Source organism: Chionomys nivalis, chromosome 19 (assembly GCF_950005125.1).
Source record: "Chionomys nivalis chromosome 19, mChiNiv1.1, whole genome shotgun sequence".
NCBI lineage: Eukaryota > Metazoa > Chordata > Mammalia > Rodentia > Cricetidae > Chionomys > Chionomys nivalis.
In genome coordinates, this window is record NC_080104.1 from 50,338,754 (window position 1) to 50,356,492 (window position 17,739).

The 17,739-nt window shown below is 46.6% G+C and overlaps 1 protein-coding gene across 2 annotated transcripts in view; it reads right to left on the minus strand.

Annotated features, from left to right (window-relative positions):
* Window positions 1–13,262, minus strand: part of Ube2d1 (ubiquitin conjugating enzyme E2 D1) — a 30,792-nt gene extending 17,530 nt beyond the window's left edge. For both annotated transcript variants that reach the window (XM_057751358.1, XM_057751357.1), the window contains exon 1: window positions 13,119–13,262. In XM_057751358.1, the coding sequence (XP_057607341.1) occupies window positions 13,119–13,142 (24 nt within the window). In that variant the 5' untranslated portion in view covers window positions 13,143–13,262. The remainder of the gene's footprint in view (window positions 1–13,118) is intronic.
* Between the last annotated feature and the right edge of the window lie 4,477 nt (window positions 13,263–17,739).

The window sequence follows — 17,739 nt, forward strand, 5'->3', positions numbered from 1 at the left end:
ACTTGGGTCCTCTGCATGAACAGCAGAGTGCTCACCACGTCACCATTTCTGTGGCTCAACACTGTAACTTTTTAGGCCAGGCTTCCCTCAGTAAATAACAGGACAATATTAAGAGCATAGACAAGGATGTTTGGAGGTCACATCGTGCAAAGTATGGCTGTTAACGTCATCAGGCGTCACAGCAAGCTCACTGGGTGAACGTGAGCGTACCTTGTAGATGTGCGTTTCAGTTTCATTCCAGAAATTCAAAAGTGAGATTATGATTTGATCGTGTGTCTTCACAGCAAAGACAACACTTAAAAGAAGCCAAGCCTATATCTGAATATAGATTAAGCGATGAATAAACACCATCCACATGGATGAAAACACTCCCCAGAGGAAAGTGGTCTCTGCCAAAGAAGCAATTTTCCAAGTTCATGTGATGGGCATGTAACAGGGGTATCTAAATTTCAGAATGCAAGTTATTAATAGGTTATAGGCCAATGTCCTTACAGCTTGACTAGACCCATAAAACAAAAACAAATAAAAAAAAAAAAACCTTGCAAGGCTGCAAAAAAATGTGTACTTATGGGATTTCTAGACCCTCCCGTGGTTAGGTATGTCTATTCCAGTGCAAACTTCTATAATCAGCAAGACACAAAGAGAAGCATTGGGAGGCCTCAACTGAATTTAAACGGGCACAGATGGTATGTTTATAATACCCCCACAATATGCTAAGTGTTCTCCACAAAACCAACCAGGACACAGCCCCTGCCTCTAGGGACTTAACATCTAAAAGTAGATGAGGCCCGCCTAATTTAAAAAAAGTAAACAAATACAAGGAAATAAAGCTGGGAGCGGAGAGGAGGAGGCTGCCGTCCGCCTCCTGGCTCCCAGAAGAGTAGCGCCCCTTGGCAGCAGCGGAGGGGACCAGCGATCCACAGCGACCTTATTTACCCGGAGATTTAATATGACACTGCACAGTAAACACCTCTGGAGAACCGGCGCTGAGCACACTGAAAATGCTTTTGTGGTTTCCTCGCTGTAACAGGCAGACGGTCTGAACTTGCACATGAGATAGCATAGGCCGGGCTGGGTGTGTGCAGTGGGAAGCACACAGCCCGTGCACGGGGGCCTGACTTACGGCCTCAAGTTTAAATTATTCAGTGCCAAGCACAGGAAAGCATGATTTCAAAAGCCCTGGCTTCACCAGCAATTAATTAACAGGATAAAAGCTTCTCTCCCTGGTGCTGGGTTGTGGATTTTCGCATCTGGTTCCATCAATTACGGGAAGAAGGCTCTAGCTTCTCGGGATCCAGTCAAGGAGCGGGAAGAGGGAATACAGGAACAAATGAGATCAAGATCATGCTGGAGAAAATCTACGGAGACGGCTGAACCAAGCTCATGGAAAGGCATGAACTCTGGACGGACAGATGTGGAGGAGACTCCATAGGTCAGAACTAGGCCCTCCGAATGCGAGAGCCAGTTGCTGAGGGGCCCCTGGTGGTAGGACCAGATCAATCCCTGATGCAGGAGCTAACTTGTTCAAGTCCATTTCCTATGAGGGGATGCCTTTCTCAGACTTAAGGCAGAGGGGAGGGGCTCGGTACCGCCCAAAATTAATGTGCCAAATTGGGAGCCTTTACCTTTTGGGAGGAGTGGATGGGGGGTGGGCTGGGGCAGAGGCGAGAGGGGAGGGAGGAAGAACCTTGGTTAGAATGTAAAATGAATTAAAAAAAATAAATAGATGTTCCAAAAAAAATTCTCTCCCTCAAAATCCCAAACCAGCCAGTGACTCTTACAGGACTGACTGCATTTTCTTTTGCCTGATTTGGTGTTGCTTCTGAAGGGCAGACGCGCTACATTTGGTGTCTGTAAATAAACATTTTCTGGGTTTATAATCCAGGTTGATCTCCTCCCCCAGCAGACTGGAGCTCTTCCGAAAGGGTGATGTCACAGTCACCAGGGTCTCCCCACACAGGACCCCTATGCAACTGAGTTAAAGGACAACTTGATTTCATACCACGCGGTTTCCTCCTTTGGAAGACTTCAAAATGCTGGTGCATTCAATTAGTTAAGGGATAGGAGGTGAGCTCACGTCAACAAGCTGGTCCTGGTGACGTCACACACCAGGTGTGTCTCTTAGTGGGCATCTGTGAACATAGGTGTAAGTACATGTGGACTCGATCCACACGGAAGCCATAGGTTAACCTCCTCAAGAGCTGTTCACCTCGGTTTTCAGTTTTTGTTTATTAACCATTAGTGTGCGTGCACACGTTTATATGTGCGATGTAGGCGCATGTGTGAGCATGAGTACGGGCATACCATTTAATGCACACGTCACGGTTAAGAGGCCAGCTCTTGGGAGTTGGTTCTCTTCACTGGGAAAAGTCTCTGCCACGCTGGTTACACCAGGCTAGCAGACCTGGAAGCTCCCAGGTGATTCTGCCAACTCTCTCTTCCCTCTTGCCACCGGAGTGCTAGGGGTACAGATGTGTGCCACCACATCTGGCTTCTTCCCATGGGCTCCAGGGATCAAGCCTAGGCGGTCAGACTTACACAGCAAGTGCTTTTACCTACTAAGGCATCTCAGAGGCCCCGCTGTTTTTCTAAGACATAGTCTCTCACAGGCCTGGAACTTGCAAAGTAGATTGGCCAGCTGTCCTGTGAAGCCTGTAAATCTGCCTGCCCCCCCCCCCAAAACTGGGATTACAAGCAGGTTCTCATATGGGTACTCAAATCCCCACTAACATATAGCAGGTATTTCTCCCACTAAGTCATTGTCCCAGCCCAAGGCAGCTTTCTAAAGAGATAAGATACGGTGTGGGACAATGGTCTTGCATTGTTTTAATAAAACGCTGATTGGTGAGTAGCCAGGCAGGAAGTATAGGCACGGCAACCAAGCAGGAAGTAAAGGCAGGGTGACGAAAACAGGAGAATTCTGGGAAGAGGAAAGGGTCAGTTTGCAGCCGTCATCAAGACACAGAGGAAGCAAGATGAAAATGCCTCGCTGATAAAAGGTACCGAGCCACATGGCTAACACAGACAAGAATTATGGGCTAATTTAAGATGTAAGAGTTAATAAGAAGCCTGAGCTAATAGGCCAACCAGTTTATAATTAATGTAGACCTCTGTGTGTTTCATGGGGCTGAACGGCTGTGGGATCGGGTGGGACAGAAACCTGGGTCAACAAATATAAACAAATTCCATGGTACAGGGGTAGAGGAGTGAAGAGAGCAATGACCCTGGTGCCTTTGTCCCATTGCTGTGCATCAGAACCAGAGTCTAATTTAGAATAAAATTTAAAGGTAAGGATTGGGAGCATTTTTACCCACACATCATCTCAGCACCCACTTTCCCAGAGCAGCCATAATGGCTGTATTCCCCAACTGCTATCTTGTGTCTAATTTCCAACAGTACTTTTATTTTAACTTTTTAAAAATTGAGTGCGTGTGTGTGTGTGCTCAAGTAAATGTGTGTGTATATTCATGTGTAGAGTGCAGGTCTGTGTGTTCCATGGGGGGCGTGTGGCGGACAGAACACAACCTCAGGTTGGCTCTCATCTTCCACCTTGTTTGAAGCAGGGTCTCGGTGCACACCATGTTAGCTGATTTGCAAGCTTGCAGGGATTCTCCGGTCTCCTAACCCAACTCAGCACAGGCATGCTAGGATTACAGGTTTTCACATGCATGCTACCGTAGTTTTATGTGGTTTTGGGGAACTGGAACTCAGGGTCCTCACATTTGGGTGGCAAGTGCTTTAGCCACTGAGTCATGCCCCCAGCCTTACTTCCATAAACACACGCTTGCATATATATATATTTCCCCTAGAGGAATCACATAAGTAAAGCACACTTTAGACAAATACATGAGCTATATGGATCTTCTTGAGGAAGTCTTAAAGTTAAAAGGCAGTAGTTACCCATGCCAGTGACCTGAATTTTGACTCTGGGTATCTGGCTCCGTCCCATCCTGACCACCTTAGCTTCCCACACCCTCTCATTAATAAGGACACCAGAGTTCTGAGTCTTCTCGGTCCTTATCTCTCCCCAAAAGGGGTCCAGCAGACAACTTCACACAACCCAGTGGAGGTCCACGGGGTGAAGTGTCTGATGTAGTCACAGCAGCAGAAACCTATCAGGATGAGGAGTTGGAAAGACCCCACTAAAGCATCCAGGAGCACTGGATGAGGAGGGGGAAATTGAAGAGGCTCCCAGCCAGATAATCTCTAAGATTTAACTTGAAGGGCCAAGCAAGGGAGGAAGGGAAGAGTGGGTCAGAGCAGCTCCAGAAGAGACCAGCAGTTGTCCTACCTTCTCATTTCAATGTTCCTCTGCCATCACTCTGGCTTGGACCCTCATTGATAACACTTGAACACGAACAGCTGTTTGGGTTTTTCCACCTAACACACCTAACACACAACATGTTCACAGGGCCACCATGTCAAGCTCTGCAGTAGTTTCCACTCAACGTAAGGTTTATAGCTGGGATGATGGTTCTCCGACCTCAAGACACTGAGGGTCATGAGTTCAAAGCCAGCCTGGACTACATAGTAACTTCAAAGCAGACCTAGACTACATAGCTAGGCCCCATCAGGAAAGAAAGTAAGAAAGAAAGAAGGAAACAGAGAGAGAGAAAGAGAAAGAAAGGGAGAGAAAGAAAGGAAGGAAGGAAAGAGGGAGGGAGGGAGGGAGGGAGGGAGGGAGGGAGGGAGAAGGAAGGAAGGAAGAAGGAAAGTGAAAAAGATGAAGAGAGACAGAAAGACAGACTGCATTATTCAAAATGACTTTCAATTTTTCAAAATATTATCTTGCCTGTATTGTTCAGCATGGCTTCAACATGGCTTCCTCTTAGGAAGATTCTTAATCACTTCCCCTCTCAACTCACACACATATTCAATTCTCAATACCCCTCTTTTCTCTTCCTTTCCCTTCCCCTCTCCCTTTCCCATTCATTTCCCAATCTCACTTTTTTTTTTTTTTTTTTTTTTTGCCTTTGGTATTTTCGAGACAAGGTTTTTCTGTGTAACCATGGCTGTCCTGGAACTCTCTCTGTAGACCAGGCTGGCCTCAAAGTCACAGAGATCCACCTGCCTCTGCCTTCCGGGTGCTGGGATTAAAGGTGTGCACCACTATGCCTGGCATGTACCCACCTTACTTTTATCTTCAGAGGTTTTCTCTCATCCTCAGTGGTCCTTCTCCATTCCCAGAAAACCTTGCTTATCTTTGTTCAGAACATTCCTCAGAATCACACACACACACACCACACACACACGCGCACACACACACACACACACACACACACGGAATGACATTGTATCCTTTGAGGGCAAGTATGCATAGTCAGTCCCAGATTAGGAGATGTAAATGTTTCATGGCTTCACCAGGCAGGCTCCATATTGAGCATACAATTCTCAGCATGGCCCTTCCAGGTCCTCCCACGCTCTACCCCACCAATGCTTCCCAAAGGCATGCTTATCTGCTCCAATTAGTCATGAGGTTTCTAGTGCCTTCAGTTCTATAGCTTTCTGTACAAATAGGGCTTCCTTGTGTCTTTCAAATCATTTCACGTTTCTCCAGATCTAAGTCTAAGTACATCTTTCCCAATGAAGAGCTCCTGATTTCCTCTGAACAAATTTGCCCTACCCTCATTTGGCTTCCTTCCTGCACAAATACATTGTTCTTTCCTTGTGGTATTTCCCTACGTCTCTCTATTTATAGTTACAGTTTCTGTCTTGCCCTTATGACTAGCTATATCTACTTTCCTGTGGATCTCCTTATTCATTTAGTATACTGTGTATCAGAAGGTGCATGACTCAGGATCCCTACAACTCTACAGATGAGGCAACTGTGTAAGGCAATGCTCTAAATACCTGGAAGAAACAACCCTTAAAGGACAAAAAGACACCTATCAAAGAGATGGAAGCCAAAAAGAATCAGAAAAGCACATTGTATTCTTAGCTTGTCATAGAAACGCATCTCATTTGCATCACAAATAAGTGATTTGTAATCAGAAGACTTACAAATGTTCCAGTACATAATATGATGCCAACAGTGAAAAGTCCCCATAGCCCAGAGTCAATAGAATTTCTCTCTTATAGCTGCAGGACACACGACTCAGTTTTTACCTTGGTGACAAGTTGAGATGTTTGCTGAACAACAAAACCCACAAATGATAGTTAAGTTTGCTTCAAATTATAAAGGGGAGGCTCTAGATATTGCTTCCTGGCAGAGGGCTTTACATGACATTTGGGTTCAACCCCCACCACAGTGGAGGAAAGAATTAGAGAATGATAGCATGCATGCACACGCACAAACACACACATGGGTAGCGTACACAGCACACAGATCCACAGAGGGGCCAGTGAAATGATCGCGTTCACTCACGAGGTTTCTAGATGGTGAAAATAAGGGCGAGTTCTCTTAGCCAGGGTCAGAAGATAAAGCTAGAACAAAGTAGACTGTCTGACCTCCACTCTAGCACTTGATCCAAACTGACACCATCCTAAACAAAGGGTCAGCATATGCTAATGTCGCTCTGCTCCTTCTTTGTAATTTCAGGAGGTCACCTGGGAAAGAGGTGTTAATTCAGTCTATGTGACAGAGCAGCCAGAGTTGCAGACGTGACCTATGTATATCCCGCTACCCCCTCAGTTTACGTCTTGGTATAAAAGCTGTTTGGAGAATTAACATGGGTGAATTTTCAGGATGTGAACTCAGGATTTCATGACGGATCACTTAAAACTCCCTCCTGATAAAGCCATGTGAATCGAGTCTCAATTATTCTCACGCCTCCCACTGATCCAAGAAATAATTTAGGTCTGGCCTGGCCCCGGACCAGGACACTTAATAATTGTTTGTGTTTGGAAACAATCCATCTTAAACTGGGCATGGTGTTGCACACCTATGATCCCAACACTCAAGAGGCTGAGGAAGAAGAAACATGGGTTTGAGGCCAGCTATAGAGATTCTGTCTCAAAACAACAATCAAAGGTGCTTCTCTGGGACACTGTGGCTGAACCCCACGACCTGTCTACTCTGTTGCTACTTGAGGCAGAAAACAATGAGTGTTGACACTCTGCGTTAACTGGAAATGCATCCAAGGGCAGAACATTTTATCTTGTGTATGACTGACTGGTGGGCACATTTATTTATTTGTTTGTTTGTTTGTTTATTTATGAAGTAGAGTTGGAATTTATTAAGTAAAGACATTAACACAGATTTAAACCCAGGTGATAAGAGAGGCTAGGGCTTTCTGGAAGAGTTGCCTTTGGGTCGCATTAATAAGTAATTTTCACATTTTTTCTTTCAACCATGTACATTGAGGAATAGATTCTACATCATGACTTGGTACTCACACACACATAGTTCCCTGCACCACCCAGCTATAGTATTCCCAAACATGGGCACCAGGGGGAAGCAGCCACCCCAAAGGCATGGGTGCACATCGGTTATCTCAGCAAGTTTAAAGTGAAGGATGAGGCCCGGCCCAGATACATCTTCATATTGCCTATTCTTGTATTGTTGTTATTGCTTCTGAATAAGCAACATGGTGTCCTTAAAATAAACAACATACACAAAACTGGAAGAGAGAACGGTTGACAAAGCACCCAGGAAGAGGCAAGACAGTGGAATTTGGTGCTTCTAGATCCACACTGCTTCTTCTCCACCCCAAGGAGAGCTCCTACATGTGGAAGGCCCTGTTGCTGTCTGTGTGTCGCTGAATCAGAAGCAAACAAAACTGTTCATGATCTCAGCTTCGAGGGGCTCACGTAGACTAAGGCAATCTAAAGCACCGATTGCATTGCCACACGTGATGTTCTTTGATGGGTGGCCTGAGAGCCTCCCACGCCTCAGAGTACCAATCTGGGTATACTGTGCAGGACTTTCATGGGTGAGAGAAGGGACAAGTCACCGAATTCCCGTTTTCAATGAAATATCCATTTCTTCCAGTATTTAAAAGGCGGGTGGGGTTAGGACCAACACATTGGTAGGCAACTTTGTTACATTACTTTTGATTTGGATGAAAACACAGGCCCCAAAGTTTTTGGGTCTATTTCAGGCAGCCGAAGGGGCAGGGATGCTGCTGGCTTCCTGGAGGCAATCTACATCCTTCGGTTTCCATGTGTCTGCTCCCCTAAGTAGGCATCAACAGTCTCACCTGGGTCTATGCTGTTTATTTCCTCTGAACTTTTAAGCTATAATAAACTATCTCATCTTCTTGTACCTTTGTTATATTAAAGAAAGAAAAGTACAGACGGGATAAAAGACTGAGTTTAATTACAGAGGCTTAAGGGTAGAAAAATCCCCACAGTGGCTTCCTTGAGAAAGAATACTGACTGCTTCCTCTCTCCTCGAGGCAAACTGCTCATCCACAAATGATAGAGATACTGGACTTCTCATGTTTTCTCTTAGGCTATTTCCCTCCTCCTGCAGTCTTGCATTTATGCTTTATCATCGTGTGTGAATAGTTCACTACTCGAAGCCATGACAGGCACTTAAACAATCGGGTCAACTTACAATCATGCTGTGAAAATTCCACAATGAAATGATATCGATAGAATATTTAAAGAACTCCGAGCAATTGTTTTTCTAAATCCTTCTGGAGGAGTCAACACTTCCAGGGGCATGGGGAGATGAATGAAGCTGTTATTCTCCAGTGTTTAGTGATGAGGGTCATCTCTGAGGAGAAGGGTGACTAAGCACTGTTCACAGCTGAGCTGTGGTGACGATTAGCGATGCAGAGGCCTAATTGCGGGGTTGAATGTCATATGGCTAAACACTAGTCTCTATAAACCCACCTGACTCCAACTCCACGTCTTTCTTCTTCTGTGTTTGTTTTTGAGATAGGGTCTCGGATAGCCCAAGGTGGCCTCAAACTCAGTATGTAACTGTGGATGACCTTGAACTGATCCTTCGAGTCTCTACCTCCTAAGTGCTGGGCTAACAGCAGTGAGCCACCACACCAAGGATGGATGCGTGTTAGGGAAGCACTTTACCAATGAGCTAAAGTCCCAGATTCTTGACTTTTAGCTTAGAAAAAATACATATAGGTCCACAGGATGGAAGAGGCCTGAACCGAAACCACCAGCTGGGAATCCTTACCATTTCCATACGCTGGTTGTGCCATCCTGTGTACCCTGTGCCATCCACGTACCCCGTGCCATCCTGCGTACCCTGTGCCATCCTGCATACCCTATGCTGGCTGTGCCATCCTGAGTACCCTGTGTCATCCTGCGTACCCTGTGCCATCCTGCGTACCCTGTGCCATCCTGCGTACCCTGTGCTGGCTGTGCCATCCGGCGTACCCCATGCCATCCTGCATACCCCGTGCCATCCTGCGTACCCGTGCTAGCTGTGCCATCCTACGTACCCTGCTCTAGCTGTGCCATTCTGGTTAGCAACTCTGCCTTTGTTTCAGCACCTTCAAAGTGAGAATTAGATTACTTCTCGCTCCAGGGCCTCATGAACGACTCAAACTACTTGTGTAGGTTACATATACTCTTGGCATGGAGTTAAGCAGAGCAAGCTCCACCCATGGTGGTGGTGGTTGTCATCCTTGGGAACATCGTGTGGATAAGAAAACAGAAGTCAGTAAAACCACAGAGCCGGGAACAAAAGCTAGATCCTCTTTCTCTGGATGATGACCCAGACACACAGGGTCAAGCTACGTAAGATACCATGCTTACTAGACCAGCACACAAACACCGTGATTTAGAATCATACAAATCAAAGTCCCAGCAGCCCCAAACATTTACAAAGCTGCATTTTAATTTATGTTCATGCACACAATTCAGATTAATTATTAAAAAGTCCAATGCTCAATGCTTGGAACCAAATGCAACCTATTTCTTCTTGCGGTGCTGGCAGTTGAACCTTGGGCTTTGAGAGCAGTAGATGTGTGTGTGTTTTAGCACTGTGCCACACTCCCAGCCCCAAATGTTTCATTTGGGGACAGAACACTATACAGAAAAGAATAATTATCTGTGTTACGATTATTTAGGAACGAAAAGCCTTTTGTTTCACTTTCCAGAATACAGACAAAAAAAAAGGCTGAGATCTAGCACATACCCTCCGATGTGATTATTACCTAAATTTCCTTATGTAAAATCAGCACAAAGGAACAAGACAAAGCTGTCGATGAGAGAGCTGCGTTAGGGCTCCTTCCTCCCCTAGGTCTCAAAGCGTGCAGCACTATATTAGAACACTGATGGCTTAGAAAGTGATGTTTCGAAGCAAAGTGTACCAAAGACTGAAAAGCGGTGTTCACAGAAGAAACACCTAGAAAATGACTAAAAATAACACCCAACCGAAAAGCTGCTCTCTTCTTTTCAAATCTGCTCCAGGCTTCTCTCCTCGGATTTTGTTCAAACTTTATTCCTTCAGTGATTTAGGTGACTGTAATAACATCTTTCTCTCTGTCTAAAAATAGGCCACGGGTGTGCAAATTTATGAGCTGAAATGCAAGACTGGCACAGAGTGACTAAATTAGAGCATTAAATCATTTAGTCTACGCTGGCACAGAGATATATTTGAAGCACCGATGTCCACATGTTTTGTATAAAGACACAGTTTTAATCCAACATCCTTGTTCTTTTCACAGGTGGAAAAATGAGAAGCCATGAACATTATTCTCAAATGTGCCAAATCACTTCTCAAGAGATGAACCCTGGGGAAAAACCTATCTCGACTCCAGCCTCAGGTCCCCTCTTTGGATAAAGAGAAGAAACTAGAACATTGAGGCTTTTGACCTTTCCATGCTAACCCCCAACTCGACCTCGAGATTCAACATTTCACTCGCAACAGTGGGGTCTACAGCGACTCTACTCCCTGCCCTAGAGACTGTCTCTTTGTCCATACTCTTGGTTACACCGCTGCAAACCTAGCTTTCTGAGCTCCAAGGCCTGATACATCAGGTAAAGAAACAATACAACCCAGTGGGCTGGGGTTGAAGTTATCCAGTTACTTTAAAATACACTCAAAAAAGAAGGCCAGAGGTTGGAGAGATGGCTCAGCAGTTAAAAACACTTATTACTGTTCCAGAGGACCCAAGTTCAATTCCCAGCACCCACATTACACACAACCTTGTCTGTGGCTCTAGCATCAGGGGATGGAATGCCTTCTTCTGGCCTCTGTGGGCACCCGTACACAAGTAGCATGTGCTCACAAATACACAAATCCTTTCTTTCTTTCTTTCTTTCTTTCTTTCTTTCTTTCTTTCTTTCTTTTTTTTAAGCCCAAAGGTTAGCCTTGAACTCCATCTGTAGGAATAAACTGAGGATATGGACTTGGTTCTCAGCAAGACGACAGGTTAGGAAGTGGTAAAATGGGAGAATCAACTGGTTTTGAAGGGCTGGCTGGCAGGTATGGCTGATATGATTCGGGGCAGTCAATGTCCTATGACAAGAAGGGAAGCCAAAGTCTGACATTGAAGGATAGTATCATGTGACCTCCAATGGCATCTCCAAAATATCAGTTTGTCATAGGTCTGACATCAGCTGTACTTACATGTTATCTGTGTAATGGACAACCTTGTTCATATCCTATTCAACAATATCTACTAAAAAAAAGAAAATATGTGGGCATTTCCCATGCTAACACAAGTCAAATACATGGGCTTAGCATGACTGACACGACTTGTCAAGCCTGTACTTACAATGTTTTGCTTTTCTGAACGAAGGTTCTATAGATAAATCCTATGGCATCTAAGAGCTACTGTGTGTGAAGCCACATGGAAACGCCTCACCATTGTGAAAGGAAGCAGAGTCCGAAAACTTCCATGGAAAAATGTGTGCTGACTGATCCAAATGGGAACCAACATTACAGTAAACGTTCAGAAGTCGGTACGGTGAGGACTGCAGCTTCAAACTTAGGTCTGTTTGTTTATATGGTTAAAAATAAACCACCATCATGCTATCTTCAAAAGAGAAAAACGTCATTAATTAATAAATGCTGATTTTCCATTTTATAGTGAGTTGACCTTCAATGTCACAAAGAATAGCAACGATCTACACAAGCTAATGTTTGGATGCAAAAAGAACTCCAAATCTGGCTGGGTGTAAAAGTTGCTGTCCTCTGTACCGAAAGATGCCTGTCTACTACGGCTCTAAACTCAAAACATTTGTAGTGAGGTGTAGCTGGAAAGGTTGATAAAATGTTCGGGGAGCCATCCATTTCTTGTGAAATCAATTACCAAACACATTATCCACTGTCGGCGCAGTTGTTTCCAAAGCGCTTCCATACACTGTGTTCCCGGCAAGGACTACTGCTGTAAACGTTAAGACTTGAGGAAGGGGACAGGCCAACGGGAGAAATGGGTGCGGTAAAGAACACAAAGAGAGGAGGGTTGGGATGGAGCGTGTGTGTTGGTTGACCATTCGTACTTCTTCCTCATTCTCTACTCATGCATCAAAGCATCCAAACGATTTAATTTGTGGTCCTCACTGCTGTGTCTTCAACTCTACAGTTTATCGTGAGTAAAAAAAGAAAGAAAGAAAAACAACAACCGGCTTGGCTTGTCTCTCCATGAATCACAGCCAGGAGGTCATCTTGCTGTGTATCAGCAACTATGTTCACAGTACAGCTATGTGACCTGAAGTGGCAGCTGCATGCAGAGCCACCAAAATAGCAAGGGCAAGAGCTTTCTGTTGGCTCCTCGTCCCCAATCCCGGTTTCCCAGCCCTTTCCTCCCACTGAGCACCAGCCAACTGCAGAGCCCAGAAAGACCCAGCCCCACGCTCTGAGAATAAAGGCTCTAGGCCCACCACACCTTCCTTGTCCGCCGGGGGAGCCCGGGGTGCGAGCCCCAAGAAGAAGGGCTCCGGGGATACTGTGAGGACGCACGGCGTGATAGGGGACGCAGGCCACCCATTGCAGGGCCAGCGGGGATGCACACACCCCGGGACAATCTGACTACCACACCGGCACCCGCAACCAGGGCTACCGGTTCAGCCGGGAGAGGGCACGGCGGGATCGGGGCACCCCGCGTAACAGGCACCCGGACCCTGCGGGTGCACACCTCACCTGCGCGGGGCCGATCCGCACCCCGGCCTCCCTAGTGCCCACGCCCCTCCCACACCGTGCGCCCGGGACTCCTAGGGACCCCTCAGGGGCACCCAGGTCGTCCCTGGCCGCCACTCACTTTCTGGATCCGCTTCAGCGCCATGGGGCAGGCGGCGGGGGCTGCGGCTGGTCCGCGTGTCCCGGGCTGCCGCCTCGCGGGGCTGCTCCGTGTGCGCCCGAGCGCGGTGCGCGAGTGTGCGGGCGGCGGCGCCGGGCTCTTTTGTTTCCGCCTTCGCTGCTGGGAAGGAGCCTGCGCCCTCCCCGCCGCGCCCCGCCCGCCTGGCACACTGGGAAGTGTAGTTCCAGGCTTGGCCTCTTCGGTCTCCCGTTCGGACGTCGTCGGGTCACCCGTGGGTGACAGCTGAGGCCAGGCTGCTTCTCCTTGCAGCTGCTCTGCAGAACAAGGTCCGAATCTGCAAAACGGTACAGCAGGTGAGCTGTTGCTCTCTGGAGCTTCTAAGGTCCACGGGTCGCTCCTCCTCGCACAGACCCTGCAGAGCACACACCCAACCCTTACATGGTCTCTAGCATTCGAACTCGGGTCCTCAGGCTTGGGCAGCAAGCAATTTACCCTCTGAGCTGTCCATCAAACCTTTCTCAATTCTCTGATCTTGCTCTCCCTTGGAGCCATGACTTTTGGGCTTGACATCAGCAGAAAGGGTTTTCGCTTTGGTCAGTCTCAGATTTCTGATGACTTTGGTCAGACTTAGGTTTCTGATGATGGAAGTCAACCCATTCCTTCTCCAAAATGGTTTTGAATCCCATTTTGTTTCTCATTGCCCTGGCTTCAACAATGTCACCGCAGCTGGGTCGGCCACTTCTGCGAAATTCTCTTCTAGAGATTTTCAGTGACCTGCCCGAGACCACCCTCATGCCCTCTGCACAAACTAGAGCTGGCCCGCAGCCCAGAAGAGTCTGAGGGATCCAGCTTTGCGAGGCCCATTCAAGGGGTCCTGCTCTGTCTGCCCATTAGTCTGCTTTTCTGTCTCCAGGTCCTCATCATCTTCTCTTTCCCACAGCATGGGCCTTTTGCCGCCTTGCGTCTGTTTTGCAGTGTTCTTCCAGGTGCTGTTTTCATTGGTTTGGAACCACACCAACCCCTCTACCGTGTGTGTGCGTGTGTGTGTGTGTGTGTGTGTGCGCGCGCGCGCGCACGCGCATACACACACAATACACATGTGCACCAGAAATTATTTCCCAGGAGCTGTACTTGTTTTTGGAGACAGAGTCACTCACTGGAACCCGTGGCTCACCAACTGGTCTAGGCTGGCCAGACATCTGCTGTCTTCATTTCCTTAGCCTTAACACAATCCCATTTTACGTGGGCACTGGGGACGGAACTGGGTCCTCAGGCTTGCTGGTCAGCACTTTACTGGCAAGGTCTTCCCGCCAACCAGCCTTATTACACTTCCTGTCTCCTCCCCCCAAAGAGAAGAGTGGCATCATCACACTCCATCTTTTCAGCTAGGGAACAAACCCTAGACTGACTCTTCTTGTGTCAGATCGTGGAATCCAGGGGCTCATGCACACTACAATAAGTACGCAGTGAACCCCCCGAGCATGGGAGTGTAAGGAAATACTCTTGGTCAAAGAGGCTTCTAGATCACACCAGCTAAATCCTGCCTTTGGCAAAGAGCAGTACAGAGGCTAGCTGGAAGCCCGAGCAGCATCCCTGTGCTCTGGAACTGGAACACTACCCTTGTGCTCCTCCGGAGCATCCTTAAAAGTGAAGTCAGGGATGTTCGGTCTGGTCTTGGACCCCTATTGCCTTCAGTGTTACATTCCCATGTTGATGGCTTTCTGATGTCATGTCGGAAGTAAGACCATGATCACCTGCTACCCTCATGGGAAAGCATCACTTCCAAGTAACTTGTTGCCCGGCAACTCAGACAAACCTCCTGCAAGAATGACTCAGTGGTTGATACTAACCAGCTCCACAGAAAACAGAAGCACACTCTCCTCCAGCATCGCTGTAGTTAGGAAACTTTGGTCTCAAAGTCACCAAGAGTACAGGATACAGACATCAAATTTTCTCTCTTCTAAGAGGTCCTATAGACCGCGTGAAGACTCACTAATGGAATCACCTTCGTGTTTAAAGATGTAGACACTCAAAGTCCCAGCTTTGTGCAAAATACCATCACAATTGATCACCACACTCCTTTCCAACTACTGCTCACCTGCTGTCATTGATGAATGCTTTTCTTTTTTAGGCAGCGAGTATTGGCAAGGGCAGAGAGACTGTCTCCCTCACACATCACTGCTGAGAATGTGAAAGGGTGGGGTTTCCTCTAAACAGTAAACACAAAGTTACAAAGAGTAATGAAGATGGCCAACCAGGCAAAAACTTGCCCACTGAGTGCATTTTTTTCATAATGAAAATGTATAAACAAAAATACACTTCACTGTCCAATAAAAATAATGGTCTGCTGTAGTGGAGAATATTATTCTGCACTAACATGAAAGAAATGTTCCAGTGTGCCCGTGAGGAGTCCAGTCACAGAAAAATTACATGCTGTGTGAGCCTGTGTATATGAAGTGTCCAAATGGGTTGTCAAGTAGATTAAAGGTTGCCAAGGTTCTGGGAGGAGGGGTGGACATACTTAGAAGGGATTGGGCGTGGGACTTGTCTGGAGATAATAAAATTGTTCTAAAATTAGATTATGGCTATTGTTTCAGAACTCTATGCTTAAAACCGCTGAATTGTACACTTGAGTTTCGGGATGCATAATTCTATCTCAATAAAACTGATACAAAGAAAGGATGTTCTAGGCACACTCAGACTTTAATCTTAAGGTGTCATGACAATCACTCTTTTTCCTAGATTTTTCCCAGAGTCAACCCTATCTAAAGCATTCTACAAGTCTGTTGTTTTATGTTTTCATCTAAGTAAGACAGAAACCCTCACCTCAACCAACATCTGTAAAGCAAGAAGAGGCCTGACTGTGAGTTGAAAAATCTGTGATTACTTTTGAGAAGACCCAGTTGAAGCTGAGAGTGCAGGGAGTTGGGATAGGGGAGGCATGTGCACTTGGCAGGGTTGGGGCTAGCCTCAGCGCAGGGAGACTCCAGGAGCCCAGCTCTGCAGGTTCTCCCAGCCTCAGGTCCCTGGAGTCTGACTCAAACAGTCCCAGAATAGGGAGGATGCTGGATTTTTTGTGTGTACATTTCCTTGTGTGTGTGTGCATGTGCACACATGTATGTGCACAGGTATATGTGCAGGTGTGTGGAAGCCAGAGGTTAAACTTGGGTGTCTTTTCTAGTCATTCTGCAACTTGTTTTTGATGCAGGGTTTCCCACTTTTTACTGGAACTGGCTAGATGGCCAGTACATTTATCCAAGAGCAGCCTGTCTCTGCCTCCCCAGTGCTGGGGTTCCCAACTCAGACTCATACTTACTAGCTTAAACCATCTTCTCAGCCCTGGATACAGGATCTTGATGGAGTAATGTAATGGTCCAGAAATTTTTTTTATTTTTTTATCTTTACTATTATTTTATTTATTTATTTATTAAAGAATTCTGCCTCCTCCCCACCACCACCTCCCATTTCCCTCCCCCAATCAAGCCCTTCTCCCTCGTCAGCCCTAAGAGCATGGTCCAGAAGTTGAATGAAGGTGATTGAGCCATTTATAGAAACCTTCAAAGAAGATCACCAAGTGAAAGATGTGAGTGAAGAGCTCTCTGGAACCAGACAGGGTGTGCCCACCAAGATATATCCACCTGGTAGAGTCAGTGTCATGTGGAAGGTTTTCAAGGACTTTGGAGGAAATGGCCTGGTGACAAAGTCAGATGTCCCAAAGACTGTAGTCAACAGGATGTGTGCCTGGAGGCCAGACTGTATAGCTATGGCCAGGGAGGACCAGCAGAGGGAGGTTGAGCTGCAAAGGCTGCCACTATCTGGGCCCTCTCTGAAACAGAGGTTACCTGATTCGTGATTGTGAATTTTGCATCTCCTCTATCTGGTCTTGATGAAGAAGTGTCTGTCTGTCTTTGCAAATGCAGAACCCCTTTGTGCCTCCTCTCAGAGGCTGTGTTACCCAGCAGTTATCCTTGCTTGGAGCAGGCTACCCAAAAGTTGTCTCCACCCATGGGTGCTCTCTTTGGATTGACAAGGGTTCTCATTTGTTCTGGGACAGCTCTTAGTTTCTAGGCCACACAGGCCTTCGTAGACAACACAGCCTTTTCCTGCTTGTGGTTTAGACGTCCCACAGTGGTAAAACCAGAATCCCCAGGAGGCAGGGCTTTAGCAGGAAAGCTGAGAATGGCTGGTAACAGGTGTTTGGCTCCCATACATACGTTCGTCATTCATCGCCCATGTGTTGCCAACAGCTGTCTGGGGCGTTGGCTCGTGAATCCCTGCACTATCAGCTGCAGGCCAGAAGACTGGGGAAACATCCTTGGGCAGGGGCCCTCTGCTGTCTTTAGAGGGCCAGTGTTGACTGCAGCCCGATTGGAAATCAGCAGAGAGCCTCAATGGAGGCGGAGCCGGCTGGACTCTTCTTAAGAGCAACAAGCCTCTGTCCAGAGTGCTTCTTGTCCGGTGTTCCTTACATTTCTCTCAAGACTGCTTCTGTTCGTGATCTTTTCTTTTCACTTTTATTTTTATTTATTTATTTATTTATTTATTTATTTATTTATTTATTTATTTATTTATTTTTGAGACAGGGTTTCTCTGTGCAACAGCCCTGGCTGTCCTAGAACTG